Here is a 23,806-nt window from a genome sequence, read left to right as displayed (position 1 = left end):
CCACTTCTTCCTCCTCCCAGGCCAGGGTCTGCACTGCCCGCAGGTCACTGCCCTTTCTGACCACCCAGCGTGGTCCCTTTGGCCTGGCGGAGGCGTGACCAGGGCAGGATGCCCAGCGGCTTCCCAGACTCGCGGGAAGGCGAGAACGACGTATGTCATGCGTACTTCAGCACATTCATCACCTGTGCTGAAAGGACAATGCTGCGGACACCGCGGGTTAAAGGCAAATGTGCTAAAACTAATGTCACCTGCTCCCCTTTTACTGCGGCCTCTGGACCGTCCCACGTCACGTGCGCGTCGCGCCGGCCTCTCCCGTGACCGCGCGAGCCCCACGCCCGGGCCCCGCAGTGTGCGGCCTCAGCGACCCGCCACAGGAGCAAGTCGGCGAGCGCCTCCGCGCGGAGGGCACGCGGGAGCCGGACGTCTGCGGCGTTTGCGTGCGCGTGAGTGAGAACGCGCGGGCGCCTGGCGCGGAGCCGGGACCGGGCCGGGGCGGGGCCGGACGGGCGTGCTTGCGGGAGCGCGCGCGAGAGACGGCCTGAGGCGCCAAGGAGCATGCGCGCCGAGGGGGGGCGGGGCGAGTCCGGGAAGGGGTAGGGCCGCGGCCGCGCCCCTGACTTCCGCCGTCTGCTGGCGAGACGACCTACGGTCTAGTAACGCGCCCCCGCAAGGCTGGGGAGGGGGGGGATTTCCCTGGCCCCGCCCCCAGGCCCCACCGCTGGCCTATAGGAACTGAGCAGTCCCGCGGGCACCGGAAGGAGGCGGAGCCTGCGCCCTTTCAGGGGCTGGGCGTCCTGAGCCCAGCGCGCCCTCTGTTGATCCTCTTAGGAGCTGCATGGAACCCGTCGGGCACGCCTCGCACCTGACCCAAAGGGGTCGCTTTGGGGTACTTGGGAAGGGGCGTACCCCTCAACCCACCACCCCCCCCCGGGATTCTAAGCCCCACGCCTCAGAGGCGCAGAAATTTAACTAGATACACTCAAAAGGAGAGAAAATTAGTTATAATGCTAAATTAAAGAAGCCAGACTCAAAGGGCTAAATATTGTTATGATTCCATTTATATGACATTTTGGAAAAGGCAAGACTATAGGAATAGAGAATAGATTGGTGGTTGCCAGGTGGATCATAAAGGGACATGGGGAACTTGGGACAAGAGGGAATTAATGGATGTCTTGACTGTGGTGGTGGTTATACAACTGTATGCATTTGTCAAAATTCACACAACCAAAAACTAAGTGTGAATTTTACTAAATGTAAATTACACCGTAATTTTTTAAAATACTAAAAACGGAAAGCAGATTGGTAGTTGCTGGGGGCTGGGAGGAGGGAGTAATGAAGACAGATTGATTAACAGTAAGGGGTTCGTTTTGGAGTGATGGAAATGTTTTGGAACTAGATAGAAATGATGATTGCACAACATTGTGAATGTACTAAATGCCACTGAATTATTCCCTTTAAAATGGTTAATTTTGTTCTGTGAATTTCACCTTTAAAAATAATATAAAAAGTCCTAAAAAAACAAAAAATGCAAGCTCCTGCCTGCCTTTCCATTCAAGTTCATGTCTGGAGGCATTCATGGTGGGGTGTGACATGAATCGGCTCTTCTTCCACTCTGGCCTCTGGCCTCCCATACCTGTCACAGTGTGAGTATGAGGAAAAGCAGGCGGAGAGGGACTCGTTGTACATCGGTCTCCGGTCATGGCAAAACCTAGGGATCCTGACCATCCTATGTTATAGGAACCTGGGGCTTGGTTGTTTGTTCTCTCCTCGCCTCCCGCCAAGGAGGAGTTGAGAGCTGCTTGTCCCACCCCCAACACCATCTCCCATCTTTGCAGAATACCCAGAGTGATCCCAAGAAATCTGAGAACCCCGATTTTTCATCACAACATCACACAAAAATTGGGGGAACAGTGCTTGCCCGCATCCAGTCCCAGCGAGTGGGCCCAAACAGCACCCCCTCCTCTACCCCAGGAAGCTTTCCCCATCCCCTCAGGACAACTCACACCCAGGAGACACGGAATCTAAAAAACAAAGTACAAACTTTATTTTGTTTCTTTATAAAGGCACCGTGGCCTCTTGGTTTTTTTCGCCTCGCTTTCTTAACAAAATATAATAGCTTCTCCTTGAACACAAAGACCTCAAAATTGTAAAACAAAAAACAAATCCAAAAAAAAAAACCAACAACAAACAAAACAAAGAGAGAGAGACGAAGACATTTTGGGGGTTGAAGATGGGACACCCAGAGGGAGAGGTGGGGGCTGGGTGGTGGTGGAGAGTGGCGAATCCTAGTGCTGAGACGGGTGGGGAGGGGGGAAGGGCAGCAGCAAATCCCAACCGAGAAGCAACGTAGACCCTCGGACCCCCAACCCAACCAGACCCCCACCCAGGTAAGTGCTTAAAGGAGAAAGAAGAAACCCAAAAAGAGGAGGGGGAGGAGAGTTAAAAACTGACGGTCGTAGGGCTGGCTCCGGGGAGGGCAAAAATACTTGGGGTTTTCTTGATTTTCCCTGTTCTTAAAAACACGTTTAAATGAAAAAATGCTTTTTGTCCGAGAGAGGCCAGGCACCCCAGTGTCAGCTCCCCACGCCCCGGCCGAGGCCCAGCCCCAGGTGTCCCGGTGGCTCCCACGCGCCTCTGCCACCCCACCCCGGGGACTTCGGGTTGGGTGGCTTCGCTCAAAGGTCGATTTACAGTATTGAAAAAGAGGTCATAAAAGAGACCCAAATGACGTCGTAATTTTGTAAAAATTCCTCACTCGTGCGCCCGCGTTTCTCCCTGTTGCTGCCCTGGCCCCCTCCAGCCCCCAGAAGGGAGAGGAGGGCTGGGGGTGGTCAGGGAAGCCCCCCGCTCCCCGCCGGCTCCTCCCGGCTCTGGTCCATGGCGTCGCTGTCCGATGCCTCCGAGTCAGAGGCGGTGTCCGAGGCGTGCGCCTCGGGGCAGCTGCGCACCGGCTTCACGATGACCGCTCGCCGCTGCTCCTCCTCCTGCTCCTGCCTTTCCTGGGTGCCCTCGATGTGCTGGATCGCCTGCAGGTCAGGCTGCAATGAGGATGGCCGGGGGCACGCGGGAACCCACTGGCCATCCCCCACCCCTACACAACCCCCCCAGAAAGGTCCAGAAGTAAGCCTGGCAAAGCTCCCAACCGCTGGGGGCAGCCAGGGGAAGCAAAGTTTAGGAACCCCTCTGCTGAGCTGCAAACCCCTCCAGAGGTGACAGGGCAGGGCTGCGTGGAAGTCACAGGTGTCTTTCAAAGTCCGCCTGTTCCCTCGTGGAACGTCTTTGTTTTTAACTTTATTATTCACTTTGCTGGTTTTATGTGCAAGGAAAGTTCCAGGGGTTGACGAGCTTTTTTTCTGTTTGGGCTTTTTTGGTTTAGTTGTTTATTTCTTTATTTGTGACGTCCCTGGGTCTCCCAAAGGGTCCCTCACAAGGCTGGGCACAGCAGTGACTTTGGGCTTGACCCATACAGTGGATCATCTTTCTTCTTCCTCTGTATGAGGCTTAACTGTCACCCTCCCAGCCACGGCCACCTCTACCCCCATCCCAGGTCCTAGGAGATGGAGGCAAGAGCAAGTTGTGGGCCAACCCAAGAGCTGGATGCAGGGACTCTGAAAGCAGTGGGCTCTGAGAGCAAAGGACCTCCTCAGTGAACCCCATGTGGAGGAAAGGAACGGGGTCTTCCCTCTGCCCCTCCCCTTCTCCACAGAGCCACCTTCCACCCGAGATACAGATGCAGGGAAGGAGACCCATCCGGCTTCCAGACCTTGCCCCCGCGACGCTCGAACCCCATCTCAGTTCCCTGCAGCCCCCCACTTTCTAATCTCCTCCAAAGGAGCTGTTCCCAGAGGATGACCCTGCTGCCCCCTCCCCGAGCCAGGTACCTGCACGATGGTGTCCAGGTTTTGCCGGGACGTGGAGACAGAGTTGATGACCGAGGAGGGGCCCATGGTGACGACGTTGATGTGGTGGGAGGGAGGGGGTGGCGGCGCCGGCACGATCACCGTGGGGTGGTGGGTGGGGGCCGGAGTGGGCAGGAGCTGCGAGGCAGAGGCCCTCAGTCTTCCTCCAGAGGTTCTGGGAGCTGCTCCTTCCCTTCCGTCCATCACGGAGAGGATGGGCCAGCCTTCCCAAACCATCTCCCTCTGCCAACCACCCCAGCCCACTGACCTCCTTCCCTCATAGGGAGCTGGCCAATTTGTGACCCCCCCCCCCCGCCACCACCCCGAGCTATCTTATTTTAAGAAACAAAGAAAAGGGGGCCTAGTGAGGGGCTTCCAGCCATCCGAGATCCCGCAGCCCCTTCACTCCCCAGTGCCAAGCAAGCACTTCAGCATCTAATAAATACAGTGGTGGTCAGCAGTTTAGACTCTGAATTTAGACAGCCAGGGTTCAAATCGCTGAGGATCTTGGGCAAGTTATTTAACCTTTCTGTGCCTCAATTTCCTCATCAGTAAACGAGTCATCACAGCTCAGGCCTGAGAAGGCTGCTATAAGGATTCATTGTAATAAAGTATGCAAGACACCTGGGAACCACGAATGTCTGCCTTAATAAGAGTTAGACCCTGGGCCTGCCCTGCTGGACGCCCGGAGGCACCGAGGCTGACTCTGAGAGTCCCTCCCGGGTACCACCTGCTCACCTGGGTCCGCAGGTGCTGCTGTTCCCGCTCCAGCTTCTCCTGGTGCAGCAGCCGCACCTGCTCCTGCTGCTGCTGCAGCTGCACCTGCTGTGCGATCACCTTGAGCTTTTCCGGGTACATGTGGGCCTCCAGCGAGCGCACCTGGGGGCGGAGCAGCAGGCTCAGGGGCAGGGCCCAGACCACACCCTAGCTCCTCCCCCTCCCTCCCCACGCTCTATCCTTCACAAAGCAGGCCATTCACTCCTGCTGCAAACCCTAGCATGCGCCGGCACCCTCGGGGTAGAGACCTGGGGTAGAGCCCAAAGTCCGACCATAGCCGCCAGGCCCGCCATGACTCATCTCTCCCGCCCTGGCCTCCCTCGGGCTGTGCTCACTACTGCCTCCAGGCCTTTCTTTGCCCTTGGTGTTCCCTCTGCCTGGTTAACTGTGAGACTTGGCCTCCCAAACTCGGCTCAAGTCACTTCCACAGAGAAGCCATGGGGCGGCCACTCTGGACCCAGGCCAAATCCCCCTCCTGATGCCCACCGCTGGCGCAGGGCCTTGATCACAGCTGCATTTTTACAATGTGAGATCCTTTGACTAATCTCCCCTACCCCTATGCACACAGCCCCAGGTGGACCCCCCCACTCCTAGGCCTGGCACAAAGTTTTCAGGTGCTCCTGTAAATAACTGCTCAAAAGAAGCAGGGACAGGAGGAAAGGAAGAGAGATGGACAGGAACGCCCCTGCCCCATCCCGCCCACCTCACCTGCTCCTCCAGCATCATGCGCACCGAGCGCTCCTTGTCCAGCTGCTGCCGCAGCTCAATCATCTCCCGTCGCAAGTCTTCCGCCTTCTCATCCTCCCAGATGTCTGGTGAGCCAATGCCCTCATCCTTGTCTTCTGCCCGCCGCCGCTTGGGGGACGAGCCACTCAGTTCCTGGGGACCCCAAGGGGTCGGTGAGTGTGCCTTGACACCCCTATTCCACCACCAATAACGGGGAAGTCAGGGGGCCCCATCGCAGCCCCCAAAGCTGTCAAACCCAGGTGCACCAGCACCGGGGAGCCCCAATCTGCAAATCCAACAAACGGCCAAAGGCCAGAAAGGGAGGCAGAATGGACTCGCTTTCCAAAAGTCATGTGGTTCCTCCCAGAGCCCACTTCACTGCACGTGACCGATGGGTAAACTGAGGCCCAGGCAGGAAGGCAAGTGCCTGAAGTAGGCAGGTCAGTGGGGAAGATGGGACCTGCAGCCACATCAGAGTCCCAGGCCAGTGGTTGGACCCAGGGCACGCCCATGCCGGGGAGAGGGTGCCAGGAGCGGGGCAGGGTGCTGAGGCCTCCACAGCATGCTACCTGGATAAAGCGCTTGAGCTGTGTGTTCTGCTGCAGGAGCCTGGTCTTCTCCTGCTCCAGGGAGAAGATGTACTCAGCTGTCTGCTGGAGGATGGCTGCCTGAGGGCAGGAGGGACAAGTCAGGGGCCCTGGCTGGCAGTGTTTGCCGAAGCTCACTTCCTTCTCCTCACTTGAGCCCACCACCTCCCCCAGGAAGCCCTCACCCACCTTGCTGAGCTTCTCTCCGTCTGTGTGGGGGATGAGGGTCTTCAGGGACTGGAAGCCCGCGTTGATGCTCTGCATGCGTCTCCGTTCGTTGCTGTTGGCGATCTCCCGCCGAATCCGCCGCTCCTGGTCCCTCTGAGTCTCAGGCGTCAGTGGAATGTTGGCAAGGCTGCCAGGGAAGACAGAGACATGCTCAGGCTAGGCCCCCACCGTGCCCTGCCCCAGATGGGCCCGTCTTTACAGTTCGTCTCCAGAGGGCCCCGAGTGTAACTTGCATCCCTCCTGCTGCAAAAGATACCAAATCTGTCTGAGGCCCACAGATCAGGAGGTAATGGAGGATCCTGCTCTGGGATGCCTACGTGTCAGAATAAGCATGCAGACTCCAGGCCCTGGCCCCAGTGTCAGGCCAGCAGATTTAGGTGGGGCCCAGAAACCGGCATGGCTAACGAGAGTTCCTGTGATTCTGATGCAGATGGGCCCAGATGCTAATCGGAGACACCTGCTCCTGGGACACTTCTGAGCTCCCTGCTATGTATCTGGACCCCTCCTTCAGCGTCACAGGCGTAAGAACTGAGGAAGATGTTCCTCCTCCCTTCCCATCCTCACAGCCACATCTCTAGCCACAAACTCCTAGGCAAGCCCCCAGCCGTCCCCAGGCACGCTGCGCTAAGACTTCAAAGACAAGACAGGTACCATTCACTCCTGGAAGGGGACACCAGGCCAACTACCCCTGGGGACAGTTCTCCTCCAAGCCCACCCACCCCAGGAGGCAGGCCCACCCTGTGCCAGGGAGGTGAAGCTGCCAGCATGCAGTGAGCAATGTTATTGCATATTATGTGACTGCATCTTGGAAGAGCGGCAGCGAGTGGGGTGAGAGAGAAGGCAGCCAGCGGAAGGGGGCGAGGCCGAGGGCCAAGAGGCGTTGGCGGGAGGTAGAGACAGCAGCGGGGCCTGTAGGCCCAACGCCACTACTCCCGAGGGGTGGGCCTGTGTGTGGCCGGGAGGAGGCATGCCCCCCTTCCCAGCCCTCTCCTGCAACTGCCCCCGCCCCTGGCCTGATGGCTTCCAGATGCTGGGCTCCCAGAAGAGGCCACCAGCCCCACCCAAAGCCACAGCCCTGGCTTCCTTCTGAGGGGCCCTCACGGGGTGACCTGGGTGGCGAATGGGGAAAGGACTCTGGGCAGCCTTGTCCCATTGATGGGGGAGCCTGGGCTTAAGGAGGTAGCCAGGCCCCCATACCCATCCCCAGGTGGGAAGGAGTTTGCTCGCAAACCCAGGAGGGGACACATCTGCAACAGCTGGAGACAGTCTTGCCTCCCCCCCATCATAGGCCCACTCCATCTCTCCCACCTCAGCTCCCTGCGGGACCCTGAACTTGTCCTTTCCTTCCTGGGCCTCAGCCTCTTCTCCCGACAGAGAGGGTGGTCACCTGGGGGTGGGCTGGGAGGAGGCTCCACATCAGCCACTGCTGGGGGTCGACAAACAAGCCCTCTCCTCTACCTCCCACCCCCACCAAGGGCTGCTGGCCCTTGCCCCCAGAGTGCAGGTCCCTTGCAGGACCTTGGAATGTCAGCGCAGGAAAGGGTGCCCACAACTCCTACTTTATAGATGAGACTAAGGGCTTAGAGCGGGAAGGACATGGTTTTAGGGTCAGACAGTGGGGCATCTGGCTTTCCCACTTCTGGGCCAGAGGACCTCAGTTCTAGTTTCTCTGCCCTATAGTGGGGGTGACGGGTAGCTGGACTGAGAAAAGAGACGATGGCGGTCAGAGACCTGATATGCGGCCGCTTGCCTGCCCTTTGTGGGGAGGGCTCAGAACGGAGCCCAGGCTCCCGGGCCTGGCAGCACCCTCCAGACCTCTGCAGTGGGGGGATCAAAGAAGAGATGGGGAGGGATGTGCACAGGACGCCAAGCCACCAGGTGATGGAGATCTGTCTGGGAGCATCCCCGTCCCCCTCAGGAGAGATTCAGGGAAAAACCTCCACTCACCCAGTCCCTGAGTCCCTCCTTGTGATACCCAAAGGCCAGAGCTGACCAGTGGTAAAGGGTCAAAAAGGAACCACTTCCACCCTTGGGCCACCCTGAGTGCTGGCCCTTCCAGAAGGCCCACCTGGAGGGCCTAGCAACAGAATAATAAGTGAAAAAAAAAAGTCAGAACATGCTCAGGACTCGCTGTGCTGGGATTTTCTCAGTGAATTGTCACAGTCTTCGTCTGGGTTATGTGGCCTCCTGATTCCTGTGAGATGAGGACAGAGGCTTGGCAAGGAAACAGCTACAGCAAGTGAGGGGGCTGGGACCTGAACTCTGATCCTAGAGCCCTGCGCCTACCCCAAGAGGTCTTGGGCCACAGAGCAGAGTGGGCTCTGCATTGTCCCAACAGACAGGTGACAGTTACCCCTACAGGAAGGACCAAGCACATGTATGCATTGCCATCGTGTTACTAATGCTTTTACATTCCTCCCTGTCTGAAACCCAGCATGGTGGCTGTGTTACAGTGAGGACTCCAGGGTCCTGGGAGGGGAAGTGACATGCCCAAGGTCAGGCAGCCAGACGGGGGCACAGAAGGCGCCTACAGACCCCAGAACTCAAGCTCTCCGCTGTCCCCTACTGCTGGTGCCCTCTACTGATGGCTCATGCACACCACCCACCGCTTACCAGAGCCTTTGTGTGTGGCCTCAGGAGGCAACACGCTTCCCTTCCTGACCAACGGTGGGACGAAGCCCAGAAGGGAAGTGACTTGCCCAAGTCACACCGTGACAGACGGGCAGAGCAGGGTGCAATTGCAAGGCACCTCCTGCCCTTCCCAGCCCCCACTGCCTCCAAGCAACTCCCCCACCAAAGCCAGAGCTCAGGGCACACCCCCCAACCAGCCAGCTCTTCTGTCCATGAAACCTGAGCCCTGGAGAGCTGACGTTCAGCCCCTCACTTCTCTCCAGGATGCCTATGAGCTGGGGAGACCAAAGGAGACCCCAGCCTGAAGGAGACCCCAGAAGGGAGAGTCCTGGTGCCCAAGCGGAGAGCAGGGGCCTGCCCCTCCTGCCTTTTCCAAATGTTCCATCCTGTCCCCTTTACCTCCATGTCCATCAGCCCAGCCTCCTGGTTCAGGAACCAGCTGCTAGTTAACTTCATGCAGACTTAAGTCCCAGAAAACAGACTTCACCCCAAAGCTATGATTCCTCATGAGGACTCAGGCTGCCACCAAGACCCTCAACTATAAGTCACTTAAATAGCCCTGGAAGTACCAGCTGAGTTTCTTTAATAGAATGCGGACTGACCAGGGGTTCTGATTGGTGGAATGTTGCCTAGCCAGGGATTCTCACTGGTGGAATCATGGCCAACCAGGCGTTCTGATTGCTGACCAACCAGAGGCTCCTATAAAATAGGAAAGCTAATTAGAATTTCCAGCTGATACTGTACTTGATAAAATGGACTTTTCTGCAAATGTCTGAAAGTTTCTTACATTTCCTTCTGAGTTTTGCAGAAGTAAACATGATTTACAGTATTGTAAGGTCCTCCACCCCGTCCACATCAACTTCTGACGCTCCAGGTGAGCAGGGAAGGCGGCCAGGTCCACTGACACCAAGTGTCTCTTGCATCTTTCCCTCCCTGACTGCCCTCTGACAGCCAGTCTCCTGGGGCTGGGCACCCATTGGCGAATGAACAGTTTGGGTACCTGTTCAGCCTCAGGTGCCAAGACCAGAGCTGCCAGTCTACTACCAGAGTACCCCCAGACAAGCCCCTAGGAATAATGCTGGCATCCCACCCAGAAGCTCAGGAGGAGGGAGCACGCTCTTCCAGTCTAGATCCTGACCTGAACCTGTCCCTCCCGCCCAGCCCAAGGGCCCTGGGTATCCCCCATCCCTACATCCCTTGCCCAAGTTAGCCTCAAATTGGCCAGGGAGAACTCTCATCTCACACTGCCCTGAAGTCACTCACCCACCGGTGAGACAACATCACACAGTCAGAGGTAGGAAAGCCCACACGGGATTTCTCCCATACCCCAAAAGGAGGACAAGAGGGAGGAAGATCACCCTCACCAAGAGGCCCAAGGCACTCATCCTTCCCTCGCAGCAGGCACTGAAGCAGCCTGGGGCCCTTGCCCCCTCACACTCCAACCAGCCTGCCACCCCTGCCCTCCGTCCCAGAACACACCACATCCAGGCTAGTCCCATCAGAAACACCCCCTCCCCACGGCTTCTCCAGCCTCTCAGAGGGAGCCCCGTACTGGGTTCAAGTGCAAACTCCAGCCCTGCTTATTAGCAGTGGAACCCTAAGCTTAGCCACTTCATCTCTTGGAGCCTCAGTTTCCCCATCTGTAAAATGGGGGTATACTGCCTGGCTTCATAGGGTGGTGGTGAAGTTTAAGAGATGGAGGAGAAACAGAGCGAGAGACTGAGGAAAACAGGCTGTCTTGTTTGTCCAGAGTCTGTGTACCCAGAACTCCAGGAGAAACCAGGGATCTCTCTCAAAGGGCTGACAAAACCCTTGAGCACCGAGACTTCGAGCTCTTAGGACAGAGGCCAGTTCTGGTTCATTGTGGTATCTTCGGTCCCAGCACAAAGTAGGTGCCTCGTAAATCGGGATCAGGGACTCGACACACCCTCCAAGGCTCCTAATTGTCCTCTAACTCCTCTGAGGGGAGCTGGCCTCCTTCCCTCAACCACGGGCAGTAGGTAAACTCTTTAAGACCACCATGCTTCTAAGAGTTTTGAGTGCCATTTTAACAGCTGCCAGGCACTTTCCAATACACACAGCCACACTTCCCAGGTGCTCCATCTGACAAGGGCTGAGAGCAGTTAGGCGACAGGTCCAAAACCACAGAGCTTGCACGGGTGCCCGCTGTACAGCACGGCCCCCTCTGGTAGGTCTGGGAGATGGAGGAGAGAGGCAGGGAGTCCTGCTAGTCACTAAGGGATGGAACAAAGTCAGCCAGCCTGAGAAGCAAGTCCATCGAGCCAGAAGGTCCCTCCCAACCCACAACACTTGATCCCCAACAGGTCTCCCACCTCAGGCGGCAGCCCCCTTCTGAGAAAACAAATCCAGAGGCCCCAAGTCTATACCCAGTGCACAGGCTGACCACTGTCCCGTAGCCAGGCAGGCTGAGCACATCCTCATGCCCAACCCTGGAGGGTTTGGCCCCTGGGGAACAGCTGGACTCCTCCGAAGAGGGGTTTGGGACAGAGACAGAGTGAAGCCAGAGCCCTAGGGGGCCCAGAGAGGACTGAGCCAAGGCCCAAGCCTGGTGGCCAGAGGGCCCCAGGGTGCCAAGCCTGCCCAGGCTCAGGCCTGGAATGTTCTCTTTAGCACCTGGAGCAGCTCACCCCACCCCTCACTGCCCAGCCCTCCCCTGAGCAACCAGCAGCTCCTGTAAGAACAGAGGCTCAGGGTTCAAGTGCCAGCCCCACCACTTGCTGTAGCTGTCCGCTTCCCAAGCCTGTGTCCTCATCCTACAGAGGAATCATACAGCCAGTTAACTCAGAGGAAGATCGTGACCATTCAGTGAAAAAAAATCTAGCAAAATGAGTCCCTAGAACATATTAAGAGCTCCACTTTTTTTTTTTTTTTAACCTATTACAGCTAAAGCCTCCAGGTGGACCTTCTGGAAGGGCCAGCACTCAGGGGAGCCCGGCTGGCTGCTCACTACCCTGGCCCGTCCACCCTGACCTGGAGAGTAGTTAAGGTGGGGAGCTCTAGGGCGGGGTGTGTGTATCCACGTGTGCAGCCACCTTCCTCAAACCTGCTTTCCGCACCCCCTAGTGTCCACCAGCCTGGGCCACCCCGCCCAGGGCTCCTCCTCCCTCAATCGCCGCCCTGCCTGCCCGGGGCAGCGGAGCACGTGGCCCCAGCCCTGGGGAGCCATTTCGCTCCTAGAGCAGCGCGGCAGAAAAGGGGCCGCAGGTTCCAAACTTGGGCACGCAGAAGAACCCCTCACGAACCCCTCCCACGCAGCACCCCCATCCGCGGACTGTGTTCAATATGCAGATGCCCAGGCCCTTCTCCTAGGGATCGGAGTTGCGGGCATGTGCATTTTAACAAGTGCCCAGGGTGATTCGGGTGCAGGTGGCACACGAACCCGTCACCCTTTGGTAAAGAGTGTATCTGGAGCAACCCGGGCCACACGTAGAAAGCGGCTCCTGCGGAGGGCTGCGGACCTTGGACCACCCACCCACCCGGCTGGAACACCGGACGCTTTCCGTTTATGGCTGGGGGGAGGGGCGTGGAATGAGAAAGTTTGCAGCGGAGACCCACGTGTGACGGACAGCGGTCTCGTGAAGCTAGGGGCTGCCTCTGGCGCCCCCTCCCCCAAAAGCCCCCCAACCCGGCCTGCCTCGCCCATCCAGCTCGCGGGGACCGAGCTTTGTGCGGGGAAAGCGTGGCCCAGGCGCGCCTACAACTCCCACAATGCCGCACCCGCGGGGCGCGCAGAACTACAGCTCCCGCGAGGCGACGCGCCGAGGTCCGCCTACTCCAAGAGGGCTGCAGAGTCACGTCCAGGCCTCGCTAGTAAACAGCGCCCAGGCGCGGGCAGCGAGCGAGAGAGCCGCCGCCAACGTGCCCAGGTCCGCGGCGCCCCCGGCCGGCAGCGCCGGCCCCTCGGGTCCCGCCCACCCCCGCACCCCACGCGAGCACGCCCCGCGACCCCCCTGCAGCCCCGCTCCCTGCAAACACGCACACCACCCGGCTCCCCGCCCCCCCCCGCACCCGGAGCCGCGGCGTGGCTGCATTGTAACCGCCCGCGCCCCGGCCCCACGCGCGCCCCAGGCCCCCCAGGCTCCCTTGGAGGAGAGAGCCCAGAGAGAGCGAGGAAGGAGGGAGAGGAAGGAAGCCGCCGCGGGAGGGGGGAGGAGGAAGCGCGGGGGGGAAAGCCACCAGCACCAAGCATGGCCGGGACTGCTGCAGAACCACGTGGGTCTGTTTGCAATTTACAAACGTCGCGACTCGCCCGCCTGCAGCGGACAAAAGTGACCGGGGCCACTCGGGGCCCCCACGGTCCGAGGGAGGAGGGTCCCCAGGCGGCGGGAGCCCGGCGAGCGGGGCTGCAGCCGCCCCGGAGGCTAAGAAAGGCGAGCGGGGTCGGCGGCGCGGGCCATGCGTGCGCACACACGCGCCCGCCCGAGCTGGCTGGCCGGGGGCTGCAATCGTGGGAAGGGGTTGGGGGGGAGGAGGAGTACACACCTACAGAGCCCTCCTATCACTTCTTTCTCTGTTTTCCTGAAATGTTGCAAAGAGGGCACCTTCTGAGTGGGCACCATAAAATACTCCATAGCGATCGGCCCCCCTCCTCTGCACGAGCCGGGTCCCGCGGTCCGCCGGAGAATGCAAGATGGAAATCCGAATCAAAGGGCAGCGCCGGACGGAGGTGCAGAATCGGCCGGTCCCAGATGCTGGCGGCGGCGGCGGCGAGGGGAGGGAGGCGGGCGGGAGGGGCGGGAGGGAGGTCTCTCCGGCCTGCCTCCCCGGGCGTGTGTATGTGTGTGTGTGTTTGCAGCTGATCAGATGTCTGTTTCAAGGCGGGAAACAGCTGGTGAAAACTCAGCACTCCCCCGGCCTCCTTCCGCGGAGTAAGGAATTGCATGTAAACAAAGGACTATTTGCAGCGCCCCCAGGGCGGCGCGAGGCCGGGGCGTGAGGGGCGCGGACCCCTGGGGGCCGGTGGCAGCCGAGGTCTGCGGGCCTCCCCCGCGGCTCAGGGAGCTGGGGGCCGCGGGCCGGCTGGGGGGGCGCGGCGTGAATGGAGCGAGCTGCGGCCGAGCTACATGCGCCACTATGGGTGATGAGGTCCATCAGCTGACAGGTTGGCAAGCGTTGCAAAAAAAAAAAGGCCAGCCACCGAGAGGGAGCCCAACCCGTGCGCCCGGGGTCCAGCGGGGACTGCCCGGTGGTGCAGGGTCTGCGCGCTCGGCGGCCCGCGGGGGCGGGGGATGCGCAGCTGGGCCCGGCGTGTGGCGCCGGTGGCGGCAAAGGCGGCCTGGGGTGCTGCTCGGGGCTTTTTCTTTTTCACTATTTCAACTGCACGGAGAGGAGCCGCTCTGGCGCGCTCCCTCCGAGCCCAGGGCCCCCTGGAAACTTGCGTCACAGCCACCGCTTCCCACATGTAACTTGGGGCCGACTTCGGAGGCCAGCCAGCCTCCTCCCTCTCTCCCTCCCTGCCCAGCTGCCCGCCGCTGGCCGCCCGGCCCGGGCTCCGGAGCCTGGGAATCCCAGAGCCGGGGAGGGGAGGGCAAAGAGGGGAGCGCCGGGCGCCTCGGATCCTGGAGCTGCCCTAGGAAGAGGGGGCCCCGGCGGGGAGGGAACGGTGGAGGCGGGCCAGGACGGCAGCGGCCACGGGGGCAGGCTGCCAGCGCGGCCAGGAGGTCTGGTGGCTGCTACCGGCTTCCCTTCTATCCTCCCCACCACTTGCCCCGTCCGCGGGGAGACTCGACGGCGGGAGGCCTGCCCCAGCGTAGCCGGAGCAGGCGGAAGGCTGCAACTGCTCATTCATGGCGAAGCCAGTGCGGGACTTGCTCCTCCGCCAGGGTGCGCTCTCTACTAGGGGTGATTGCCTGGGGCGCGGGAGGGCGGGAGGAAGGGACGCGGTGGCGGCGAGCTTCCGTCGTCCCCTCCCCTGGCTCCTGGAGGGTTGGCCCCTGTCTCAGGAAGACCACGCCTGCCTTGGAATGTCCTCCCTCCTGCCCACCGCCTTTCCCAATCTCATCCGCCTTCGAGGTTCCTCCCAAATCGCGCCTCCTAATTGAAACACTAACAACAAGGATTACTGTTATTATTAGGAAATATTGTTGTTAGATATTGCAAGCACCTTGTAGATGCCAAGTAGTTTTGCATGCATGTTTTCCAATCCTTAAAGCAACCTGCTGGGCAGTTTCCCTAAGTACAGATCCCAGACCGCTTAATATAACAGTCACTGGGAGGCTTCGTTGTGGGGACAGGGAATGTGGCGAGGAAATGACGACATCTGGGAGACAACATATGATAGAGGGCCACAGAACTATGTACACTGAGCAATGTCTACAGATCCTGAATGAATGAATGAAAGCTGGGAGAATGAATGCTCTTTCTTCTACAGAACTGCCCTGAGGGAGCCTGGTTCCCTGTGAGCATGCTCTCACTCAGACTGGCCTCACCATTTCTGCCAAAGGCTCCATCTCATCGAAAGTCCTTGGTGTCTCAGATGCACGAACCCAGGGGCCAGACCAGTGGCATAGTAGTTGGGTTCCAGTGCTCCACTTCGGTGGCCGGGGGTTACCCGTTTGGATCCGGCCATGGACCTACATACCATTTATCAGGCTATGCTGTGGCAGGCATTCCATATATAAAAAATAGAGGGAGATGGGCACGGATGTTAGGTCAGGACCACTCCTCCTCAACAAAAAGAGGAGGACTGGCGAGGGTGTTAGCTCAGGGCTAATCTTCCTTAAAAAAAAGGGAACCAGATACACAAACCCAACCCCCCCTGCACTGGCTGCTCAGCCAGCTCCTGCCCCAAGGCCTGAAATACCATCACTGTCCCCGCTCCCTGCTCTCACCCATCACTTACCCCTCTTTACAGTAAAAGCACAAGAAGTCCCCAAACTCCAGGCTGTCCCCTATTCCCAAGAGGCTCTGTACATCCCTTAGTCTGACCCCATCCCCCCCTCTTCCCAACTCCTAAACTCAGTCCGCTGTGCACTCTGGAGCCCTCAGAGTGTTCAGCACAACCCCTTAGATCCTCGACCTCTGACTCTCCCCATCAGCTGCTTGCTCTAAATAAGGGGTCAGCAAACCTTTTCTGTAAAGGGCACCTTAAAGTTAGTTGTATAGTTTCCTATTGCTACTGTAACAAATTGCCACAAACTTAGTGGCTTAAAACAACATAAAGGTATTCTCTGGAAGTCAGAAGTCCAAATGGGTTATATTTGGGTGAAATCAAGGTGTCAGCAGGGCTGGTTCCTTCTGGGGCTCCAGGGAAAAATCCATTTCCCTGCCTTTCCAACTTCTCGAGGCTGGCCCTGTTCCTTGGCTCGTGGCCCCCTCCTCCGTCTTCAAAGTGTATCACTTCAGCATCTGCTTCTTTCATCGCATCTTCCTTCTCTGACCCGCGTGTCTCCCTTTTATGATGACCTTGGGCCTACCCAGTTAGTCCAGAGTAATCTCCCCATCTCAAGATCCTTAACTTCGTCGCATCTTCAAAGCCTCTTTTGTTATGCAAGGTGGCATTCACAGGTACCAGGGTTTAGGATGCAAACATCTCGGGGTACCATTATTTGGTCTCCCACACCATTCTTATTTTGTGGGCCATACAAAACCAGGCAGACGTTACAATATGCCCCAGCAATTCCACTCCTAAGCATACATCCAAAGAAATGAAAACAGTGACTCAGACAGATCATTATACACCAGTGTTCACAGCAGCCTTATTCACAATAGCCAAATGGTATGAACAACCCAGTGTCCATCAAGTGAGGAACGGATAAACAAGATGTGGTCCATCCATGCAGTGGAATATTATTCAGCTTTTTATATATACATTTTGTGTGTGTGTGTGAGAAAGATTGTCCCTGAGCTAACATTTGTGTCAATCTTCTTCCATTTTGTATATGGGATGCCACCACAGCATGGCTTGATGAGCAGTGTAGGTCCACACCCGGGATCCAGACCCACAAACCCTGGGCTGCCAAAGTAGAACACATGAACTTAACCGCTACACCACTGGGCCGGCCCTTATTCAGCTTTAAAAGGAATGAAGATCTGTTACATACTACAACATGGATGAACCTTGAAAACATTATGCTCAGTGAGATAAGCCTGACACAAAAGGTCACATATGATTCCATTTATATGAAATATCTAAAATAGGCAAATTCATAGAGACAGAAAATAGACTAGAGGTTACCAGGTGCTGGGGGGATGGGTGACTGGGGAGTTATTGCTTATTGGGTATGAAGTTTCTGTTTAGGGTGATGGAAAATGTTGGAAATAGATAGTAGTGATGGCTGCACAGCATTGTCAATGTAATTAATGCACTGAATTGTATATATTGTGAATACATGTATTTACATGTAATTACATTGTATGTAAATGTAACTTTAAAATGGTTAAAATGCCAAATTTTATCTTACACATATTTTTGTTGTAAATGCCTTTAAGTAGATTCCGACTCCTAGTGACCCTGTGTACAGCAGAGCAGAACCCTGCCTGGTCTTTCTGCGCCATCCTCTCACCTTCCAGCACTCTATCAGACAATGCTTCACTGCTATTCAGAGTTTTCGTGGCCAATTTTTTCAGAAGTGGGTGGCCAAGTCCTTCTTCCTAGTGTGCCTTAGTCTGGAAGCTCCACTGAAACCTGTCCACCATGGGGGACCCTGATGGTATTTGACATACTGATGGCATACCTTTTAGTGTCACAGCAACACGCAGCCACCACAGTGTGACAACCGACAGACGAGCGGTGTGGTTCCCTGACTAGGAAACAAACCCCCAGCCACAGCGGTGAGAGTGCCAAATCTTAACCACTAGACCATCAGGGCTGACTATATACATTTTACCACAATAAGAGAAATTAATAAACAATAACAAAAATGGTCAATGGGCCCAACCCCATTGGTCCAACCACGGCCTTGCCCCTTTATCTTCTCACTTCCCTCCTTATCCAGCTTAGAGTTCACAGCCCATCAATATAGTCCTCTTGCATACCCTCTTCTTTGCAAGTCTAACCTCGCCTGCTCTGCCTCTAACCCCCAGGGCTGAACAGGACTGGGAAAAGGAAGCCCCACAGCCTCGCTGACAGGTCTTCTTTTTAAATGCCGGACCAAGACCCTCGAGTGGGTCCTTGAACGGCTGGCGATCCCTTCCTATTGCCCTGGTCCAATCTCCCTTCCACCTTCTCCCGTCTCCTCCTCCTCCCCACCTCACTCTCAGCTCATGACCTCACGTCCTGTTTCTCAGAAAATGGAAGCAATTTGAAGAGAAATCCCACGTGCTCCGTCACCACCTCTGCCTCCCTACCTGTCCCTGAGTCTGCATGAATGTCTGTGCTCTGTGCCTGCATGGGGAACCCTCCACAGGTGTCGTTTGAAGCTATCTCTCGAGCAGCTGTCTGCTCTCCTGCATCTCGCTGTGTGCCCTTTATGGGAGGTCCCCAGCACCAAGAATAAGCCGTCCTTATTCCCACTGAGAAAACAAAACCCCACGCCCCCGACACCCCCTTCCAGCCACCACCCTCCCTGCTCTCCTTCGGGGCAGAACTCCCCAAGGTGGGTGCTTATGATCCCTCCCCGCTTCCCTCCTACTCATCCGCCCCCTAGGCTCCATGAAAACTGCTCTCTATAGAGTCACTGGTGACCTCCATGGAGCTCTGGTTTCTGTCTTCACCAAAACGGATCTTGAAATTCTTTTTTGCTTGACATCTGGGACACCCCTAGGCCACACTCCTCGGACCTCATCTCTGTCTACACACGTTCCCTGCTCTTCAGACAAGAGTTCCAGAAAGGACTAGAAGCCTTGCAGAGTGGTTCAGAATCCAGGCTCTGTCTGAACCCCAGTTCCAGGGTGACCCCAGGCGAAACCCTCAACCTGACTCAGCTTCCTCAAAAAACAGAGTCTGGGGGCTGGCCTGGTGGCGTAGTGGTTAAGTTCGCGTGCTCTGCTTTGGCGGCCTGGTGTTCTTGGGTACGAATCCCAGGCATAGACCTACACACCACTCATCAGGCCATGTTGTGGTCGCATCCCACATATAAAATAGAGGAAGATTGGCACAGATGTTAGCTCAGGGACAATCTTCCTCACCAAAACAAAAACAAAAACAGAGGCCGTACAGCGCCTAGCTTACAGGGTGTCATGGGAAATTGGTGACACACCTGGCATGTCACAGCATCAGTAAGTGGTAGTTGCTATCATCACTGGTACTGGATTGCCATGGGTGGCTGTGGCCAGAGGTGTCTGAGCTGGCCCAGGGAGAATGACAGGGTTTGGAGGGACAGAGGCGGGGCTGGCTTTCCCCCCTCCCCTGCTAAAACTTTCCCCAGCTGCAAGAGAGCAAGCATGTTATAAGGTTCTTTGCATTGAACGGGGCGCTCACCTGCTTTACAGGAGAAATGCCCCCGCACAGGATCAGGTGCTGTGAAAATCAGCCCACAGACCACTTGTCCTTTAAAAGGGGAGTTTCTGTAAAGAGTGTAATCAAATAACTGCCCATGGACGATGTGTTAGAAATGCAGATTATCATCCACTGAGCTAGCACCCAGCTCCCTTTCTTCCCACTTGCTCCCCTTCCCCCAGCCTTGCCCCCAAATTCCAGGTAAGAGGACTGGATGAGAGTCATCAACAGGCTTTAGTGATGAAGGGATATATAAAATGTGGTCTATCCATACAGTGGAGTATTAGCCACAAAAACATATGAAGTACTGATACACACGCCACAACATGGATGACCCTGAAAACATGCTAAGTGACAGAAGCCAGTCACAAAAGGCCACATACTGTGTGATTCCATTATACAAACTGTCCAGAATAGACAAATCCATAGAGACAGGAAGTAAAGGAATGGTTGCCAGGAGCTAGGGGGAGGAAAGAATGGGGAGTGACTGCTAATGGGTACAGGGTTTCTCTTTGCGGTGACAAAATTGTTCTGAAATTGACTGTAATGATGGTTGCACAAATTCCGTGATGTACTAAACACATTGACTTGTACTCTTTAAATCAGTGAGTTGTATGGTAAGTGAATGATATCTCAATAAAGTTGATAAACAAAAAAGGAATGGAGTACTGATATCTGCTACAACATGGATGAACCTTGAGGACATTATGTTCAGTGACAGAAGACAGAAGTAAAAGGCCACATATTGTACAATTCCATTTCTATGAAATGTCCAGAATAGGCAAATCCATAGAGACAGAAGGCAGATTAGTGGCTGTCAGGGAATGAGAAGGAGTCAGAGGGAAAAGGGAAGGGACTGCTAATAGGTATGGGGGGCTTCTTTGCAGGCTGATGAAAATGTTCCCAAGTTGAGTATGGTCGTGGGTGCACAACCTGTGAATACACTAATAATTGTACACTTTACTTAGGTGAATAATATGGTATGTGAATTACATCTAATAAAGCCATTATTTAAAAACATTTTTGGGGCCAGCCCCATGGCATAGTGGTTACCTTTAGTGCACTCCAATTTGGCGACCTGGGTTTGCGGGTTCAGATCCTGGGCGTGGACCTACACCACTTGTCAGCCATGCTGTAGCAGCGGCCCACATATAAAATAGAGGAAGATTGGCACAGATGTTAGCTCAGGGCGAATCTTCCTCAGCAAAATAAATACAGCTTTATTGACCCTAAAGATGGCCAGAAATCCAGAGAGCCCCAGAAATCATGGGATCCCCCAGATCCTAGATCTGAAGGTTCCAGGGCTCCTTTCTTCGGCCAAAATGGGACCTGGTTGCTCTGATGGTGCCATCAGCACAACCTTTCTCAGAACAAACCTGCCCTCATCCCAGGCTGGTTGGAAATTAGTGTGAGTCATGTGAGCCCCAAAAAGGGGGATTTAACCTGTGGCCAGGAGGGAGGACTGGCAGCACAGGCGGCTGCTGCAGGCTTGACTCTATGTAGCACCCGTGTGGAGGGGGAATCAATTTTTCTCATTTTTAAACTTTTGTGTACACGTGTATCTAGAATACTGTTCTTTTGGGACAGATGATGTATTCGTTTCCTGTTGCTGCGTAACAAATTTCCACAAATTTATTGCCTTAAAACAGCACGGTTGATTACTGCACAGTTCAGGAGGTCAGAGGGCCAGCACGGTGTGGCTGGGTTCTCTGCTCGCCAGCTGAAATCCAGGGGTTGGCCAGCGCTGCAATCTCATCTGGGGCTTGGGTCCTCTTCCAAGCTCACTGGTTGTCAGCAGAATTCAGTTCCTCACAGCTGTAGGACTGAGGTCCCCATTGTCTTGCTGGCTGTCAGCTGGGGACTGCTCTGAGTGACTAGAGGCCATTCTCAGGTCTCTGCCCTGTGGCCCCCTCCATCTGAGCAACAGAGGGTGTCCCATACGTTGATCCTTCTCCTGCTTCAAATCTCTCTCATTTCCTCTTCCACAAGCAGCCAGAGAAAACTCTCTATTTTTAAAGGGCTGGTGTGATTAGGGCAGGCCCACCTGGATAAATTCTCTGTATGTGCCGTATAACACAACCTAACCACGATGTGATACCACATTCACAGGTTCTGCCCACGCTCAGTGGGAGGGGAGTGGACAAGGGCAAAGATCACTGGAGGTTCTAGGAGAATTCTGCCACCACAGATGGAGAGAACATGAAGGATGTACAAAGAGAGTTAAGGGACTTCCCTAAGGACACACAGAGAACTGGAGATGGAACCTAAACCAGAATCGAGGGCCCCAACCCGAATTTGAGGCTTCTTCCTGTACACAAATATGCAAAGAGTGGGGAGAGGGACCAGATGGCCTTTCAGGCCCCAGCATGCTGTGGTGCACATGGGGAACCCCAGCCTGCATGGAGGGGTGGGGGGCCGGGGGCGATAGTGGATGCCAGCTGTTGGAACAGGGATGAGGCCCCATAGAAGCAAAAAGTCCCAGGTGGGAAAGGATCTTGAATGCTCCAAGGAAGGCAGATTGGGGGTCAGATGCCCCTATTGGGGTTTGGAGCAAATCCCAATATCCACCAGTGCCCTAGCCCCCTTTCCTGCCCTAGCCACAGGGAGATCTCTGGGCCAACAAGGCTGGGGTCCCCCAACCACTAGAGGGCGCCCAGCACACACCATGCCTTGTGGGCAGGCAGCGCGTGAACACATTTGGGGAACCCAAGGCAGGCACCCTGGGGAGGTGCTGACCGCCAGCCTCCCCACACCCACAAGGCCCTACATTTCCCTGGGGCACCAGGGTCCCGAAGGCCCTGACCTCTCGATGCCCACTTCCTTCGACCAGCCCGATCTGATTCACTTTGTTCATAAGCAAGCCCTTGCAAAGGGGTCAGGAGTCCACCTGGGGGTGCCCCCATGCCCTCTCTCTGGCCCTGCTCCCCATGTTCCCAGGCCCCTGGGTGGGCTCCTGCCCTCACCTCTCCCCTCCCTCCATCGGCCTGCCCTGTCCCGGGTCTCCTCAGCTTTCAGACCCTCCTCCTCCACACTCCATAGGAATGTTTTCACCTCCCAAAAGTCGGGGACTTTTCCCCCAGGGAAACGTCTCTGCTCTTCAACATGGCAACAAGGAGGAACCAGGTACTGTGCTTCAATTAGGCGCATTCCCTTTATGAAAATTCAATGTATGGCCACCCGGCTGGACTGGTTTGGTTTTAGACAGAAATGGCTGTCTGACCGCTTCCTCAGTTGATTCTCTGTAAGCAGATGGGACAGTTATAACCATCTCACTGGGCAGACCAGGAACTCGAGGCATGGGATACAGGTGGGACCAGGGTGTGCAGGGGGAAGGGGAGGACAGAAACTCAGGGCCTCTGGTCAATAGAAAAGGAGAGTAAGTCAGCCCAGGGACCAAGGGGGTGCAGCCAGAGAGGGCCAAGTGTCAGCAGAGGTGCCCAAGAAACTGAGAGGGAGCATTTGGGGTTCAGGAGAAAGGCAGGAAGCAGAGGGATATAGGAAGAGGACAACTGGGGGTGCTCTTGAGCTGGGAGAGGATGTCCAGTGTCATCCTCCTCCTTCTCGGGCAGTCGCCTCTCCTCCAGAGGAGTGAACAGAGGTGAGGGAGAGAAGGCAGGATGTTAAATCCCATTTGAGGCTGGAAAAGGACAGGCTGGGACTGGCCAGGTCAGGGGAGGGAGAGAGGCTGCTCTGATAAAAAAGCAGACCTGGTGGGCTGTGAAGGAGGGGGCAGCCAGGAAAACGGGAGTAGCTGTCCCTGGGGCGGGGTGGGCTCAGAGCCCAGTGTGTGGGGAGACACATGTGTACGTGAGCACGAGTGGTCTGTGCCCACCGTGGGCCAGATGCTGCTCTGGCAGCCTTACTTGCATTTGCTGTCTCATTCTCATTGCAGCACCCGAGTCCTAGTGACCAAGATCATCCTGGTGGTCAGTGCCAGTGCTGGTGGCCTTCAGAGTCCTCACGACCGCCTGTGCTGCTGTCCCGCAAGACAGCTTCCAGGCCAGCCCCAGGACTCCAGACTTCACCTGGTACTGGCAGCCCAGCCCTGGCCAGGTAAGGTCGGATACAAGAGGGGAGCCAGCCTGGGTGCGGTGAAGGATGTGGAGGGAGAAAACCGGTCTTCGTGAAAGGGCAAGGTCAAGGACACGGTGATAGAGAACCCACATGCTGTGGTCGACTGTCGGTGCCCAAACCAAGGAACAACTGGAGGTCGGGAAGATTCCAGCTTCAAGTCTGGGCAGACAGGGAGGAAGGAGGGAGGTAAGATCTCCGGAGGGGAACCGGCTGGAGTAAAGGGACTGGTTTCTGGACCGCTCTCTCCTCCCCCAGCACCTCTGGACCTCGAGCCCATTTCCGGCTCTGCTGCTGCCACCACCAGCACACGGGGAGTTAACGTCTGTCTGGTGCAGTGGCCTGAGCAGCAGCGGCAGCAGCAGCAGCGGTGCCAGTAACTCAGAAGCTGAAATGTGAGAAGCAGGAGGAGAGGGCCAGGGCTGGGAAAGGCTGAACAGCAGCGGCCAGGAGAGAGGGTTTCCCTGGCAGGAGCCCGCGGCTCCGCT

General features: G+C 56.4%; 1 protein-coding gene across 4 annotated transcripts in view; it reads right to left on the bottom strand.

The window, feature by feature from the left end:
• Positions 1-2,022: 2,022 nt before the first annotated feature.
• Positions 2,023-23,806, bottom strand: part of TFAP4 (transcription factor AP-4) — a 50,371-nt gene continuing 28,587 nt past the window's right edge. For 2 of the 4 annotated variants that reach the window (XM_070568611.1, XM_070568609.1), the window contains 6 exons: positions 6,179-6,344; positions 5,972-6,070; positions 5,385-5,555; positions 4,638-4,778; positions 3,882-4,037; positions 2,023-3,026 (listed from right to left, as the gene is read on the bottom strand). In XM_070568611.1, coding sequence (XP_070424712.1) covers positions 2,832-3,026; positions 3,882-4,037; positions 4,638-4,778; positions 5,385-5,555; positions 5,972-6,070; positions 6,179-6,253 — 837 coding nt within the window. In that variant the 5' untranslated portion in view covers positions 6,254-6,344 and the 3' untranslated portion in view covers positions 2,023-2,831. Of the gene's footprint in view, positions 3,027-3,881; positions 4,038-4,637; positions 4,779-5,384; positions 5,556-5,971; positions 6,071-6,178; positions 6,345-12,586; positions 12,779-13,351; positions 14,713-23,806 lie in introns of those variants that run through there. The other 2 variants (XM_070568610.1, XM_070568612.1) reach the window with 2 other exon arrangements.

The sequence above is a fragment of the Equus przewalskii genome, chromosome 12 (genome assembly GCF_037783145.1).
Source record: "Equus przewalskii isolate Varuska chromosome 12, EquPr2, whole genome shotgun sequence".
In the NCBI taxonomy this organism is placed as follows: Eukaryota; Metazoa; Chordata; class Mammalia; order Perissodactyla; family Equidae; genus Equus; species Equus przewalskii.
The sequence above is the reverse complement of the archived record's forward strand: the minus strand, read 5'-3'. Positions and strand labels throughout refer to the sequence as shown.